The following is a 17,657-nucleotide window of genomic DNA, read 5'->3' as shown; positions in this document are numbered from 1 at the left end:
GGTTATGAGTATATTTTTGAGCTTTGCAAAACTATCGACGGTTTTGCAGTGTACTTACTTTTCTTTTTGGTTTGCTAATATGATGGATTAAAGCATGCTAATGCTGTAGTTTGATGGGATTAAAATACATCTGAATGTGGATATGAAGAGGATTTGGGCCAAATGGTACTTGATGAAGTTAGGATATCTGGTTGGCCTGGACAAGTTGGAGCAAAGGGTCTGTTTCCGTGCTGTATATCTCTATGACTCTGGAGGGTTGTAATCTGGGGGTTGCTGTTCTATCTTGGTATGTTGGTGGGGTTTTGTTGAATTGCTGTTGTGTTTCAGTCTGGTATATTCCAGTGGTTTTGTTGGACATGTCTGGTTGGATTTGCAAACGGTTTTGACGGATTGCGTGTGTGTGTGTACCTGACTGCCACAGTACTATAATGAATGTTAGCAGACTTCTAGTGTACATTTCAAATTTCTGTATGCGCAAAGGGATTGCTGGAGGTCACGCAGAGTCATTACAGCACAGAAGATGGCCATTTGGTCCATTGAGTCTGTGCCAGCTCTCTGGAGGATAATTCAGTCAGTCCCCTTTTCCCTCTCGGCCACTGTCCTTTCTGCTCAGGAGTCCATCCAGCAGAGTTGCTTTTGTTACATCTCTTTCATCATAGGATCTCCACAGTTTGAAAGCAGGCGAGTCGGCTGATTGAGTCCACAACACACCTCTGACGATTTGTCCACCCCCGTAACCTTACATTTCCCATAGCTAATCTGCCTAGCCAACATGCCCTGTGAACAATGGGCCAATTCAGCATGGCCAATCCACCTAACCGGCACATCTTTGGATTGTGGGAGGAAACCGGAGCAACCCAGCAGAACCCTGCGCAGGCACAGGGAAAATACAGAAACACCACACAGAGGGTTGTCTGATCCCTGATGCTGTGAGGCAGCAATGCTAACCACTGAACCAACATACTGCCCTCACTACTCTGAGGACAATGCACATTCCTCCCTTTGAAAGTTGGGGAATCTTTTACAGCAATCAGATGTGAGATTGACTTAACATCACACCAAAATAACTGCACTTCTGACAGTGCAGCACCTCCTCACTACTGCATGAGGAGCCTGTGTATTTAAGACTGGGATTTGAATCCATAAACTGCTCATTCAGAAGTGACCCATGTGCTAGGAGATCACCATCCCAGTCTGAAACTGGCCCAGCTCTCACAGGAGTGAAGTCACTGCCAATTCCACCACTTGGGCCAATCACGGTGCTCCAGTTCTTGGAATAGATGATAATACAAATGTAAAATATTGGGAATCTGAAATAACAACAAAAACAATTCTCAAAGTACTCAGCAGGTTTGGCAACATTATCTTCTTCGATAGGGTGTAGGTGTAGGTATTTGTTCGGCAAAAGTGAGGACTGCAGATGCTGGAGATCAGAGTCAAGATTGGAGTGGTGCTGCCTCACAGCGCCAGAGACCCAGGTTCAATTCCCGCCTCAGGCGACTGACTGTGTGGAGTTTGCACATTCTCCCCGTGTCTGCGTGGGTTTCCTCCGGGTGCTCCGGTTTCCTCCCACAGTCCAAAGATGTGCAGGTCAGGTGAATTGGCCATGCTAAATTACCCATAGTGTTAGGTAAGGGGTAAATGTAGGGGTATGGGTGGGTTTCGCTTCGGCGGGTCGGTGTGGACTTGTTGGGCCGAAGGGCCTGTTTCCACACTGTAATCTAATCTAATCTAATCTAAAAGCACAGCAGGTCAAGCAGCATCCATGGAGCAGGAAAATCAATGTTTCGGGCAAAAGCCCTTCATCATGAATGAGGCCCGAAATGTCGATTTTCCTGCTCCTCGGATGCTGTAGGTATTTGTTGCCTATTCCTAAATGCGCTTGAAGTGAGGGCCTTGCTTCAGAGAGCAGCTAAGAATGGACCACATTGAAGAGGAGTCACGTGGAGGCCAGACCAGATTTCCTTCCCTAAACGACATGAGTGAACCAGATAGTCTTTTACGATAATCAATAGTAGACTCACGGTCACCATTACTGAGACAGCTTTTTGGAAAGCCTCTGGTGAAAGATCGACAGCTGAAGCATTAACTTTACTTCTGTCCACAGATGATGCCTAACTTGAGTCCACATTATATTTAAAGCTGGGAAATACTGGATTAGCTTTGATCTTAGTTTGGGTGTGACTTCAAAATATGTAGGGGGGAACATGATCCTCCCTAAACTTTCAAGTTGAACTAAGTGATCTACAAAAACACTATGTGGTGTCTTGATAGCTTAACACCCTCCCCTCCCCCGCCCCGGTCAAATCATCATATAGCCTACACTTACCTTCAGTACAGAGACTCATTTTGTTAAATCTGTTCATGGCGCCAAGATATTTTAGACTGAAATCTTTTTGAAGTTAGGATGAATCTACTTTCTGTTCAATTATAATTGATACACCTTCATTTACTCCCAACTATGAATAAACCATGATAACAGGTTTTATGCTGTGTAATTACTGTTGAAAGCGATGAGTGAGACCTTGTAACCAGTGTGTCTTTGTAATAGGGAAAACCCTCCAGGAAGCAGCATTCCTTACTTGTGCTCTCACTGAAGTGGAACCTAATGAAGTCATCATGGAGGATTCCAATTTGAATCCCACTCGGCAACTGTTTCAAAGCAGAATGCTCGTTGTAACACAAGAGTGATGAAAAGAAGCTAATAATAGTCTTGAGTTGCTCCTTCCTGAATTGAAATTGAAAGACTGACTCAGAAATCCCAGTACATTAGATTTCCTCTTTGTACAGAACATGTTTGAGCAAGATGTTTTAAAGGTATCCCTGATTTATTTAGATGGTGCTGGAGTCATTATCCAGTTGGAGTCAAAGCATAATTTTCCAGTCCTTTTCCATAGCTTCCCCTTAAAGCATCCGTCCAATTCATGTTCAGCCAGACTCACATTCTCCCAGTCCCACATGTTCTGTTAGTGACTCCAACATGTCTTCATCTTTCCATCCTCCTGAGCAGCACCTCTCACCCTTTTCCAAGCATATGGGGATGTGATGCCCCAATTGGGTTCTCATGAGACTCTCAATCAAGAGACCCAGGTAATGTTATGGGGCCATGGGCGCAAATCCTACCACGACAGATGGTGAAATCTGAATTCAGTAACAAACCTAATGGTGACTGTGGAACTATTGTTGGTCATTTGGGGGCAAAACCTTTTGGATCGCAAATGCCGTCTTGGGAAAGAAACTGCTGTCCTTACCTGATCTGACCTATATGTGACTCCATACCCACAGCAATGTGTTCAACACTTAGGTGCCCGCTGAGAAATCAAGGAGGGTCAATAAATGTTGGCCTGGTCACTGATGCCTATGTTCTGTGAATAAAAAAAGTCCAAACCACAATAGATGACAGGCCCTCAGCCCTGACCCAAACATAGCTGGGTAAGTCTAGGAGTACAGCCCAGTGTAGAGGTGAGATACATTGATAAGGAAGGATCCCTGAACCTGTTTTTGAGACAGGCAGATAATAGTGGCTGAGCTTCAGTGCTGCAGAATTCAAAGAGGTGAATGCTGTATTTTGTGAGCATCACTGGAAAGGCTAGCATTTGTGGACATTCCCATTTGCCCTTGAGAAGGTGGTGGTGGTCCCCTTCTCGAATTGTAGCGGTCCTTGTGGTGCAGGTAGCTTTTCTATTGTGTTTTGATGCAGAACAAATGGTTTCTACTCCATTTCGGAGGGCACTATAGTGTCCACCATATTGCTGTTGGCCTGGATTCACATGTAGGCCAGATCAGCATTGATGCCAGGTCTTTATTCCAGGGTCTTCTTTTTAACTTAATTAACTGAATTTAATTTCCCCATATGATGAAATTTGAACTCATTATCTGAACCACTACTCCTACATTGCTTAATCCCCTTCTTATGAGATTCCCATGAATTACCTCAATCAATTCAATAAATCTTTGGGTAATCTTGAGGAAATAAGCCAAAGCCTGTCCAGGTTTCATTGACATCTTTTATGAAAGGTTAACCCCATCCCTACCCAATCTGACCTCAATGAGATTGAAGTCTACATCATGTAAAGAAGCTAGTTAGGTTTAATTCCCAGCAGCTTGGGACGGTGAAGGGGTTGTAGATTCATCCTGTTTGCTTTTAGCTCAAGCATTGAAGAATAAATTGAGTAGGCGCTGTCTTGGAACTGTTACCAATCCATCCCAGGGGTGTGGTGGCTGTCCCATTTTCTGGAAAAGTCATGGAGGAGCAGCTGGTGCACCCTCTGGGTGTTCCGAGCCTCAGAATATTGTTGAAGCAAATTGTATAATTATCGAATCTTTGTAATTAAGCAGTGGGAGAATATTTTGCCTCATTCAGCTATGAGTGTAACAGCCACAGCCACATCAAATGGGAGCCAGACATTTCTCTGAAAACTTATTCTTGTTCATCTTTGCCCACGGGCTTGTTTCTTCTCTTGCAGGATGTCCAGCAGGTGGCGCTTTCACCAAGGTTGGAGCTTCTGGAACTTTCTCTGCCATTTGGCTATTTTCACAATCTGTCTCGATTGCACAGGTAAGCATATCCCCTTCCCAGAACAAGATGGAAAACGTCATTCCATTTTTAATTCTGTTTTATTTCACAGACGATGTTTTTTAAAATTGAGTTAAAACTTCGCTTTTGGTTATTTTGAACATTGAGCATTAATAGTCCAAACCTGCTGTTGGTGATATTAGAGAGTGAATTGGTAAAGACTTTGGAGGCATTCCATCTCTGATTGCTCCATTAATCCACCTACTTGAAGTGAACAAGTTTCCTGTCACTAAAAACAGAAATTGCTGGAGAAGGTCTGGCAACATCTCTGGAGAAAGAAAATGAGTTAATGTTTTGAGCCCAGTGATCCTTCTATGATGGGTTTCTTCAGCAATTTCTGTTTCTGTTTTAGATTTCCAGCATCCCCACAGTTATTTGTTTATTTTTTGTTTAGATTTCCGTAACTTTATACATAAGACCTATCGGTGTAGCAGGGTTAGTAGAGGGTGTGGGGTGGGGTGGGCCATGCGTGCTTGGATTGAAAGTTGCATACATTTCAACTTCACGTAAGCAGGAGTTCAGCAGGGTCATCTTCATTGCTCAGACCTCTGTGTGTAGGAGTTGGGAAGTCATGTTGAGGTTGTCCAGGGTGTTAATGAGGCCTTTTTTGGAGAACTGTGTCTATGTCTGGTCACCCTGTTACAGGATGGATATTCTTCAGCTGGAGAGGGTTCAGAAAAGATTTAACAAGATGCTGCTGGGAATGGAGGGTTTGAGTTACAAGGAGAGGCTGGATAGGCTGGGACTTCTTTCACTCGAGTTAGGATGTTGAGGGGTGACCTAACCTCACTTGCTGCGATGGTATGGTGGCCCAGTGGTTAGCATTGCTGCCTAACAGCACCAGGCACCCAGGGTTCGATTCCAGCCTCGGATGACTTTCTGTGCAGAGTTTACACATTCTTTCTGTGTCTGTGTGATTTTCCTCTGGGTGCTTCGGTTTCCCCCCACAATCCAAAGATGTGCAGATTAGATGAATTGGCCATGCTAAATTGGCTGTACTGCTCAGGGATGTGTAGGTTAGGTGCATTAGTCAGGGATAAATGTACAGTATAGGTTCAGGGAATGGGTCTGGGTGGGATCCTCTTTGGAGGGTCAGTGTTGGCTTGCTGGGCCAAAGGCCTGTTTCCACACTGTAGGGATTCGATTCTATGATTCTAATAGAGGTCTATAAAACCATGGGGGTATAAATAAGGTGAAGTGCAGATGTCATTTCTCTAGGTTGGGGGAATTTCAAGACTAGGGGCTATATTTTTAAGGTGAGAAAAGAGAGATTTAAAAAAGACATGGGCAATTGTTTTTACACAGAGAGTGGTTCATGTGTGGAATGAGCTTCTAGAGGAAGTGATGGATGCAAGTACAGTTGCAATATTTTAAAGATATTTGGATAAGTACATGAATAAGAAATTTTGGAGGGATATGGGCCAAGCACAGGCAGGTGGGACTAGTTTAGTTTGGAATTATGGTTAGCATGGACTGGTTGGATCAAAGGGTCCATTTCCATGCTGTATATATCTAAGCCTCACTTTAGAATTGTACAATCCACCTTCCGTATTGGAGAGGTGAAGACATGTCGGAGTCAGCCGGGTGGAAGGGGGTGCTATCAGAACATGTGTGAGACAATGTGAAACTCAATGCCACAGTTAAAATGAATGGATGCATTTCGGGAAAAGTTGGATGTATGGAAAAAGAAAAGCTACACTGGAAGGCTGAGGTGAAGAAGAGTGGGAGGGGATTCACAAATGCTGGTACTGACCAATTGACCAAATGGCCAGGTGATAATGGATCTTGCAACAATTATGCCCTCCCACCAGTGGTGGCACTGCAGTTCCTACCCTGATGATAGGGTGTAATTACAAGTCATCAATTTACATTTTCTAAATTCAGGGTTAGTAACGTATAATGGAAAATTTAAGTTCAGGCATTAAATGTTCAATGTATAAATACTGTTGTGATTAATTAGCAATGTGGGGAGGACAGAGGTCGAGTGATTGAAACAAAAGGAGTTTTCCAAAGATACAGGTTGGATGAGGCAAGCCTGAGGATGACTATTGTGCTGCCACTGTTAGGAGACATGATGTGGAGGTGCCAGTGTTGGACTGGGGTGGACAAAGCTAAAAAGAATCACACAACACCAGGTTATAGTCCAACAGGTTTATTTGGAAGCACTAGCTTTCAGAGCGCTGCTCCTTCATCAGGTAACTAGTGGAGCAGGATCATAAGACACAGAATTTATCGCAAAAGATTAAAGTGTCATGCAACTGAAATGATATATTGAACAAACCTAGTTTGCTGTTAAGTCTTTCACCTTTTAGAATGGGTTGTAGGTTTTAGTTGATTAATATGTAAATCCCAGAACTTCTTTTAATTCACATTCTTGAGATAACTTCAGGTTTTGTAAAAATAGGTGACATCGCAGCTCAGACAATGTATTAAAAGTGAGGTTAGAGTCCATCTGTATTCCAGTCTTGAGTCAGACTGGTTCTGTTTCCAAAGTAGGAATTTATATAATGTTACATGAATTGACTGCCTGTATGTTGTGTGCTTTTTGAGCAAAAATAGAATGTATCTGCAAATACAATTCTGCAAATGCAAATTCACTCCATAGACGTATATGTGTATGTGTCTGCATGTGAGGGAAAGAGAGAGAGAGAGAAGAGGGGAGAGAGTGTGTGAGTGTGAGTGTCATGAGAGTGTGTGTTTGAATGTGTGTGTGCTTGGTAGAGTGTGCATGAGTGTGACAGGGGATAAGCCTGTGGGAGGGTGTGCGCGTGGATATGAGTGTGGGGGTGTATGTGTGTGTGTACAAGAGAGAGTCTGCGCAAGTGTGTGAGTATGTAAGAGTGTGTGTGTGTGTGTGTGTGTATAGTGGGGTCACCTGTAGTGTGACATGAACCCAAGGTCTTGGTTGAGGCCATCTCCATGGGTACCGAACTTGGCCACATATACTCATGCAGACCCTCTTTGACACACACACTCTCTCTCATTCACACACAAATACACCCCCCACACTCACACCCATATGCATACCCTCTCACAGGCTTATATTCCGTCACACTCATGCTCACACTCTACCAAGCATGCACACATTCAAATACACTCACATGCACACTCACACTCACATGCACACACTCGCACAGTCTCTCCCCCCCTTCCCCCATCTTCTCCCCTTTCCCCCCCCCCCCCCAAATGCACGCAGAGACGCCTATAAGTCTATGGGGTGAATTTGCATTTGCAGAATTGTATTTGCATATACGTTCTATTTTTGTTCAAAAAGCGCACAACCTGCAGGCAGTCAATCCATGTAACATTATAAACATTCCTACTTTGGAAATAGAACTAATCTGACTCAAGACTGAGATACAGACAGACTCTGACCTCACACCTTTAATACATTGTCTGAGCTGAGATGTCACTTATTTTATAAACCCTTAGGTTATCTCAAGAATGTGACTTCAAAGAAGTTCTGTGATTTCCATATTAATAAAACGAAACCTGCAACCCATTCTCAAAGATGCAAGATCTAGGTTTGTTCATTATATCGTTTTAATTGCATAACACTGTGATCTTTTGCTATAAATCCTGCCCCACTAGTTACCTGATGAAGGAACAGTGCTCTGAAATCTAGTGCTTCCAAATAAACCTGTTGGACTATAACCTGGTGTTATGTGATTTTTAAGTGTTGGGAGAATGTAGTTACAGCATGACCTGTTTAAATGGCCAACTTCCATTAGAGACACAGGCACAGCATGCATGAGTTAACTGTGAGGAATATTGGCATAGTGCAACAACAGGAAGACTGTGCAAACATCTGTTTTTTTTTCTGTGATTTATAGAAGGTTTTGGATCTATATTAAAATTATGGACAATGGAGTATCAAGGCACTCTATTGATATTATACCCTTATATTGACAACAGCAGGTTTTAAATGTATATGTTGATCGAAATGTTTCTGGATTTGTTTTGTTTACCGTGCACTGTGACTTTCTCTTAATCTAATTTCTAGTTTGTTCCACTCTGCTTGTCCTTCCTCTGTGCTACCAATTTATTCCATTCGGTTTCTCTTGGCAAGCTTGCTTTTATTAATGGAACTAAACCCAGAATGAGGAACTAACATATGTGCATGATTTTAATCACTTGGGCAATCTGAAAAGCAGATCTTGTTGTATTTCAACAGATTGCACGTATTCTAAATCACTTCCCAATCCTAACTGGACTATCATGGCTAGTTTCTCTTGATCCTTTATTCCTCTGGTGTCCCTTCTGACTGAATGTTGCTGGGCATGAGCTCATAGAGAAGAGGAAGGCATCATGGGTAACCACCATTTTGGTGCTTGCTTTCTGATTAAACCATAGAGTTTGGTGCCAGAACTGATTGGCGTGCTTCTGAAATTTGAAAGTGTGCGTGCTTGCCCAATGGGCCAAGGATAATGAATGGCTCCCACAGAGAAATAGCCCACCAGGACTTACCACGTTAGTCTCACTGGAAAGAAAATGATGTGGGAGGAGGGATGCTGCTCATGTCGTCCATGTCTTCAGGAGAAGATGAGAGAAGACCGCAGGAATTTGAGTAACAAGTTTGTTAAATGATGTCATTGTAGAGTAAAAACATTCAGGCATGTTGACAAATGTTGGCTGCATCAGTGGCAGACAGCAATGACAAGGACTCATATTTATATAGCATGTTTATTAGTAAGATATCCCACAATGTTTTCCAGGAGTGTATATAGACTCAAAATTGATGCTAAGCCATAAAGAGGTCTTATAGATGTGGCCATTAAAAACCTAAAAAGTGTCATGAAGGACAAGGGAGATGTAGAGAGGCAAAGAGCAATAAGAGACATTCCAGAGGTTTGGTCGAGACAGTTAAAGCATGGCTACTATTGTCAAGAGATCAATATCAGTGTTAATCAAACATTCAGAACTGGAAGACATGGAGAGGTGGATGGGGGGAAACTATATGGATAAGGACAGGCAAGGCTATATAATCATTTGAAAACAAGGAAAAAGATTTTCAATTCATTGTTTACCTGTCAGTATTAGAGGGATGATGGATGAATGCTAGGATCTGGCCCACAGACTTTTGGATGAGCTCAAGAGTGATAGATGTGAGGTTGATCACAAATGTAATGAAATAGTCAAGTCTAAAGGTGACAAAGACATAATTGAGTGAGGGTTTGAATGGAAAAACCTTGGATTCTATTGTAATGAATCAAAATGAATATGTTAAAACAGAAAACAGAAGCATGTCCCATGAATGAATTAGCGAGCAATCTTGCAAGAGATTTGGTGAGGCTTTGCACACAACCAGTGCATTTTGAGAAAATGGGTCCTCACAATATTTATCCTGAAGTATTTGTTTACACTGTGGGTATTTTTAGAAATGGGCTTATGTCAGTGAACACTGAGGCTGCTAATGGGTTCAGTTGTGGTGCTGCCACAGTCGAATAGCATGTCAGTTGCTGATGCATGAAGAATGACTTCAAAGGTGGAGATTTTATTTGCATTGACATGACCAGTCACGAGGATGGTGCCTGACAATTGGAAACATGTTAAAGACTAAATTGGAATGTCAAGAGGGAGGTGGATCAGTACTGGGTTAGGAATGAGAGTGAGGGTTACGATGCGGAGAATTAATACTTCCTGTGCTCCAAGGACACAGAGTAGAGGATGTCTGTGAAATGGAGTTGGGCAGGGTTGAATAATAATTGTGGAGGGAAGTACTCAGAAGCTTTGCTTGATTACTTGCAATGAATAGTTCAAACACAGTTTGAGGCCATGGGCTTTAAATAATTTGGGTACAGTCCATGAAATGGTGCTTTATGGACTGTGAAAGGAGAGAGCTTTAAAGTCTAAATGCCCTTTGTAGATTCTACATTATTTTCACAATGTTCAGAAATGGTGAATTGTGCAGACATAGCATGGAGTCTGTGAAAATGAAGCAAACAGTGTTGGTTTTAGCATGGATATTCCTTATTGTCTAAATTTTGGTCTCAGAGGGAATCTTGTGGATCGCTCTGGTAGTGTGAGCAGGTTGAATTTATGATAAAATATATTATTGGATCTGAAAATATAAGGAATGCACAAAGTACTGATTCTGGTTTGATTCTGGATGGAAGTGTGGATTTTCAAGGCTAACTTCTTGTTTAAGTACAAGTATATTTATAACAGTGTTAATGCATGATAATGGGGAGAATCACCATTTTGGGATTATCACTAGACTATTAATCCAGACACCCAGGTAAGGTTCTGTTTTGAATTTCTGCCATAGTAAAAATTGGAATTCAATGTTTAAAAAGTTGGAATTCAGTATCTAATGATGACTATGAAACAGTTATCAGAGGCATAAAAATATCACAAATGCCATTTAAGGAAGAAAATCTGCCATCCTCAACTGCATGCGATTCCAGACCCACAACAAAATGCCCTCTGGGTGACTAGGGAAGGGGAATAACTGGTGGCCTAACCAGCAAAACCCACATCCTATGAATGAATTTTAAAAATTATTGCCAACACTGTGGAAATTATGGGTATGTTAGGTAGCAATTACAAGATGTGTTATTGAGAAAGCTGTGTGTTTGTGATGACATTGTATAAAGTAGGTGAGGATCAGCATTGCTGATATTGTTGAATTTCAATGACATGGAGTTTGATTGTGTTAAGAGTTGTTGATATCACTGAGTGGTGTTTGCAGTTATACAATGGGAATCATGTTTGATTCATATCTATATTTGACAATGCTACACACTGTTGATAAGACAAGCAGTTTTTCATATTGTTGACAGTAATGGCAATTGTTAATTGTCCTTTTATGTATTGTGTCCTATATTCTGCATAGTTGACTGTGTGAAGTATAATTAATAGTTTTACACATTGTCAGTAGTAGATAGCGTTACATATAATTGGCAGCATTGTCAATCATTGTTGGTATTGAGTATTACTGTGTAATGTGGAAATTATAATTTTTAATTGATTACTACTAGCTATTGTTAACTGTGTCATGTATTGTCAAAAGTGCAGAGTGTAATTATAGTGTTATTTTGTTTTGCTGATGAGGGTCATGTCTGGTTACTCCTGGAGGATGGTATTAGGGCTTCTGTTTTGATTCATTGCTGTTCTTAAGGTAGTGCTCCTAAGAGGGACCAGATGTTCAGGTGCAGTGAGGATGGACACTTATCCAGAATGGCACATTGCTTGACTTTGGCACAGCCACACTGCCATAGTAGCAATGTTGGAGGTAGAGGTGGATGGGTTGGGTGCTGTGTTTGAACAGCAATGCATCTATAGTGTTTGTCCCTGTTGATGCTGTTATTTATTGGTGTTACTGTTCAGTATAGTTCATAGCTCAGAGCTATACATTGCGTACTTGTACGGTTATGAATGAAACATCCTGAGTGTCATAGACTCCATTTGTTTGAATATCAGGACAACAACTTGCATTTAGATAGTACCTTTAATGGAGTGAAACTATCCTGACGTACTTCGCAGAAGCATTGTCTGACAAAATTTGACAGCAAACCACAAGTCACGGTGATCCTGATTTTAAAGTTTTCAAACATTTGACAGTGATAGGACAATAATATCTCAGTAGGATAAAGGGCAGACTAAAGAGTTGGGAATAGAACGTGCTCAGATCCAGAAGAAGACATAATAAATGTTTGTTGTACTGGCACATCTTGATAGCCATCGTGTGTTGCAAAAAAATAATTAAGAAAACCTGCAAACAAATTGCACATGCCTCTGCATGCCCTGAATGATGTGTGTGGCCCTCACTATATCTGCATTGCTCCTTTTTTTAACCTTACTGTTGCTAATACTGTCACCTCTCCTCTTCTTAATGCCCTCACAGCACTGGCGTATTGTTTCTGCCACAGTTACTGGACCTATCACCCATAGTCAGGCAACATTCCCTTTCCTGGTACTTAGACTGTTGAAATCCCAATTAATAGGAATAGGGTTGAGTATTTGGCAAAGGTCAGATGGCATTGTGCTACATTTCTGTTGGTGGATTAGGCTCAGCTAATGAATGGACATGTTCAAATAGGGTTCTACTCTAGTCTACTGCTGGAAGGTGCTCCTACCAAGGTTGTGGCATGAGATGTACCTCATCACAGTACAGCATGGTCCAAGGGTAACTGCATGCAAGCAAGGGATCCTGTGGAGAGGCTGAGTGCAGTATGGCACTCCCTTGTCCCACTCCAGGGAGAATCTGTAAAGTCGGCGAGTCTCCTGTAAGACTCATTGTCATGCAGCAAGCACATCAGGCTCAGGTTATTCCAATATTTCCACCTACTGTCAGGAGGAGCAATGGAGTGTGAGCGAAGGCCAGGGTTGGAGGTGCACAGATATCTCGGAGGATTGCAGGACACAACAGAGATAGAGAGCTCTTTGAGGGATTTGATCACGAGGATGAGAATTTTAAAACTTGAGCCTTGTCAGGTCAGGAGTCCACGTTGAAAAGTGTGGCGCTGGAAAAGCACAGCCAGTCAGGCAGTATCCAAGGAGCAGGAGAATCAACGTTTTGAGCATAAGGTCTTCATCAGGAATGCCAAAGGAGATGTGGCTGTGGTAGCTGGGGGAAGGAGGAACTTTCTCTCAGGAGGCCATGTTGGTCAGCCAGCATAGAGGTCATGGGTGAAAACACATGAGCAATTTGAAAACTTGAAGAGGCAGGTGGGGGATGGACTCCCTCTACTCTGTACACATGTAATCATCATAAATAATGGTTTGACAGTCTGGTCCCGACCTGCAGAGAGAGAAAGTTTCCTTTAACGCTGAGGACAAGATTAGGTTTGATTAAGATGCCAAGATGGACACAGAAAATTAGTTCCTCTGGTGGGACAGGCCCTAAAGCATGAGGGTGCAGTGTTTAAATTGGAGCTACCCCATTCAGGGACCATAAAAGGTTTGGAAAATATAAAAGTTTCTCCACAAGAAAGGGGGAGGGAAATGAGTTGAAAATGTCAAAATGGAGATTGATAGTTTGGGTAACAGCACGAAGGATTATGCAGTATGACACTCCCTTGTCCCACTCCCAAGGGAGATGGATACCCACAATGTAATTTAAGAGCGGAACAGACTTGAGGGGCTGAATGGCCTCCTCCTGCATAATGATAATGTCCATGGTGAGTAACCTGCTGTCCAGACTATGGTGCGATGTTTGTCCTTTCAACTTGAACTGGCTTATGGAGTCAGGGACACAATAGCCCAGCATCACTTAGTGCTTTTGGGAGGAGATCCACGATCATTTTGGAGGATGGGGTTTGGACTGTCTGAGATGAATCCCTGCAGAGAGGCCAGAGGGTCCATGCTGTGGTTGACCGCCACCCCAGTGCTGTGTTCTTGCCAATCCATGATCAAATTCCCTTCCTCCAAATGACTGACCGCATGCCTGGAACTAATTCTTGGCAACTTCCCTATCCTGATCCTGTTGGGTCTGTGCCCAACGCATGTCAAGTTTTCCTAGGTCATGTTGACAAGTATAATTGTGTTGTGCCATTTTCTTTCTCTCCTGTTGGATTCCAGCAGTGTTGGGCTGCTCAAAATGCACAGAAACTTTAACCGGTCCCACAGGACAGTTCACATCCCCTTGCTTCCCCCGGGAGTATGTTTCTGATTTAAGTTGCAAGTGGACAATCCGAGCCCCTCCTGGATTTATCATACAGTTGACCTTTCACGAGTTCGAGTTAGAGGAAGCACAAAGATGTCTGTACGACTTAGTATCAATAAACACTGGGGCTGAGCTCATAGAATTTTGCGGTGTCACGGCTAAGGGCCTCACGTTGAACTCTACGGGGAATCAAATGATTGTCACGTTCAAGACTGACTTTAGCATCCAAAAGAAAGGATTCAGGGTCTCCTACAAACAAGGTACGTGATAAAAGAAATGGCCAGTAAAAATACTTATTGCATTGTATGGCTTTTGGAAATGTTTTCTGCTGAGATTAATGCTGCATTTGAAGGGAGACTTGAGTTTATATAGCGCCTTTGCGTACTCAGGATGTTCTATGTGCTTTATAGACAATAAAGCATTTTTGAAGAGCAGTTCATGTGGCAATGCAGGAAATGCAGCAGCCAATGTGGGTGCAGTAAGCTTGCGATGTGACACCAGGCAATCTGTTTTATTGCATTTTGCAAATCAGTCCCAGGTTTCCATTATTTATAATTCATTCATTGTAACACTTGCTTAAATTCCAGCCCAACTCATTATTATATTTTCAAGCCACCAGAGCCCCCCTCGATGAAATTCTACTCTCGCATCCATTAATCTAAACTTTGAGATATGGTCATTGATGACTTTTGCGTGGTTTCTTAATCAAACATTTCTTGAAATGGTTTGTGTTTTCTGACCAGCTGTGTTGTTTCAAACACATTCTGCATCAGATCAGAGCAGGTGTACAATTTGCAACAAGTTGAAATAAAACAATGGGAAGTCTAGCCCTTCTATATACAAACCACAAAACAAAGGACTGAATGGACCAGTGTAACATTTGACCCTGGACATTAGCAAATTGTGAATGAACTGCATGTCCAAAATGCCTTTACTAATGGGCATCAACTCAGGATAAACATGAGGTTAAAAACAAGGACTGCAAATACTGGAAACCAGAGTCTAGATTAGACTGGTACTGGAAAAGCACAGCAGGTCAGGCAGCATCCGAGGAGCAGGAAAATCGATGTTTCGGGCAAAAGCCCTTCATCATTTCCTGATAAATGGCTTTTGCCCGAAACGTCGATTTTTCTGCTCCTCGGATGCTGCCTGACCTGCTGTGCTTTTCCAGCATCTCTATAATCTAGACTCAGGATAAACATGACACTGGGCAAGTAGAGATGGGTATTAAATGCTGGCTTTGTCAGTGGCGTCCACATCCTATTAACAATTAAAAGATAAAATAACTTTATATGATTGGTACACTTCAGCACCCAGTCGGCTTAACCAGTAATCCTTAATCTGTCTGGGTTTGTATGGGATGATGTGGGGGTGCCGGTGTTGGATGGAGTGGACAAAATTTAAAAATCACTTAACACCAGGTTATAGCCCAACAGGTTTATTTGGAAGCACTAGCTTTTGGAGCGCTGTTTCTTTATCAGGTAACTGTGGAGCAGGATCATAAGACACAGAATTTATAGCAAAAGATTAAAATATCATGCAACTGAAATTATATATTGAACAAACCTAGATTGCAGTTAAGTCTTTTACCTTTTAAAATGGGCTGCAGGTTTCAGTTCATTAATATGTATATCCCAGAACTGCTTTTATATCAATTCTTGAGATAACTTAAGGTGTTATAACATTAAGTGACATCTCAGTTCAGACAATGAATTCAATGCAGGCAGTCAATCTATGTAACATTTTATAAATTCCTACTTTAGATACAGAACCAGTCTGACTCAAGATTGGGATACAGATAGACTCTAGCCCCACTCCTTTAATAAAGCCTCATTCTATGGAACACAGTTTCAACAGATCACATAATTTTGTCTTCAGAGGCAATTCTTAACCCGAACTGAGCAAGGAGCTGGTAAACTAGATTTCCCCTTTGAATGATACATCACCAGGTTCCCATTGAACATAAGAACTAGGAACATAAGAACTAGGAGCAGGAGTAGGCCATTCAGCCCCTCGAGTCTGCTGTGCCATTTGATGTGAACGTGGCTAATCTCATCTGGACTTCAACTTCACTCCCCTGGCTGGCCCCCGTATCCTTCTAATCAATTGCAAATTAAAAATCTATCTCTTCCTTAAATTTACTCAGTGCCACAGAGTCCATTACACTGTGGTAGCGTGTTCTACAGATTCACAACATTACTCCTCATCTCTGTTTTAAATTTGCAACCCGTTATCCCAAAACTTAGACCCACTTGAGGAAACATCTTCTCTACATCTACATTGTCAATCCCCTTTAGCATCTTATATACTTTAAAGAGATCTCCACTCATTATTCTAAACTCCAGGGACAATAAGTTCATAATGTTACAACATGGGGCAGTGAACTCCTCTGTTAGTTAAACCAAACACCCAGAAAAGCTCACCTGGCCTCATAATCTGTTAAAATATGAGTGACAGAGAACTCCCAAATGCTGCTATTTAAAGAAAATAGCCTCAATTTATTTTCTAACTCTAAAATTGAACATTAAACAAAACCTGTTCACAAATTTAAGCTTCCTTTCTTTTAACTGCTTACTCTCTGACCCCAACTCTGTAACAATATGCTGTTCCAATAAGGAACTTATTAAAAAGACATCAACTTAATTTCAAAACCATACAGTCTCTGCCGTCTTCTGTGTCTTCACTCTTCTGGCCGCTGATCACCCTGGGTCATCTTCTTTCTTTTCACTGCGAATAAGCATTTCATGAAAAAGGATAGAGAGGATTTTTTTCTGATATCTTTAAGAGCATGACGTAGGATGGACATTTAGCTCTCAAGCAGTTTCTATCTCTACGGCAGTTGCTCTCTGACCAATTTCCAGAATGTCCACCTTCTTATACTCCCCCAACATTGAATCGTGTCATTGGCAAAACAATAATTTCAAACTCAATTGGGTTTTAGTATCCTAGGGCATAACTTAAACTGATTGGTTAAATTCAAATTTTTGTCAAAACAATAGCCAAAACTCAGGTATGCATTTCACTGCCCAATGTTACATATTATCAATTTTCCAACTTACTCTGGGACTGCCACCTAGTCATATACACAGGTGCTTGTAAGTTCTCAATTCAGAATTCTCTCTCTCTTAAGGATTCAGTACATGCCTTCAACTTCATAACAATAAGATAATGCCATCCTCTCTGGAATCAATGTAATGAACCTCCTCTGAACTCTCTCGAATACAATTACATCCCTTCTCAAGTAAGTGGACTGAAATTGTATACAATACTCAAGATGCGATCTCACTAATGCCTTTAAATTGCCTTTTACCATTCATTATTCAAGTGTCCAGCCTCACTAACAACCTTGAACAGTCTTTAAAAGAAAGCAGTGGGTCTTTTTTTTATCAAAGTTAAGCACACTGTACACCAACTCCTCTGTCCTTTGCACCCTGTTCTTAGCCAATTATTCATCCAGAATATTTAGAGTCTTGG

At 41.8% G+C, this 17,657-nt stretch overlaps 1 protein-coding gene across 1 annotated transcript in view; it reads left to right on the top strand.

Moving 5' to 3' along the window:
* adgrg6 (adhesion G protein-coupled receptor G6) overlaps nucleotides 1-17,657 on the top strand; it is a 119,099-nt gene that overhangs the window by 18,837 nt on the left and 82,605 nt on the right. Inside the window, exons 3-4 of the mRNA XM_043696747.1 lie at nucleotides 4,467-4,558; nucleotides 14,099-14,443. Of these exons, the coding sequence (XP_043552682.1) occupies nucleotides 4,468-4,558; nucleotides 14,099-14,443 (436 nt within the window). The 5' untranslated portion in view covers nucleotide 4,467. The remainder of the gene's footprint in view (nucleotides 1-4,466; nucleotides 4,559-14,098; nucleotides 14,444-17,657) is intronic.

The sequence above is a fragment of the Chiloscyllium plagiosum genome, chromosome 9 (assembly GCF_004010195.1).
Source record: "Chiloscyllium plagiosum isolate BGI_BamShark_2017 chromosome 9, ASM401019v2, whole genome shotgun sequence".
In the NCBI taxonomy this organism is placed as follows: Eukaryota; Metazoa; Chordata; class Chondrichthyes; order Orectolobiformes; family Hemiscylliidae; genus Chiloscyllium; species Chiloscyllium plagiosum.
The sequence above is the reverse complement of the archived record's forward strand: the minus strand, read 5'-3'. Positions and strand labels throughout refer to the sequence as shown.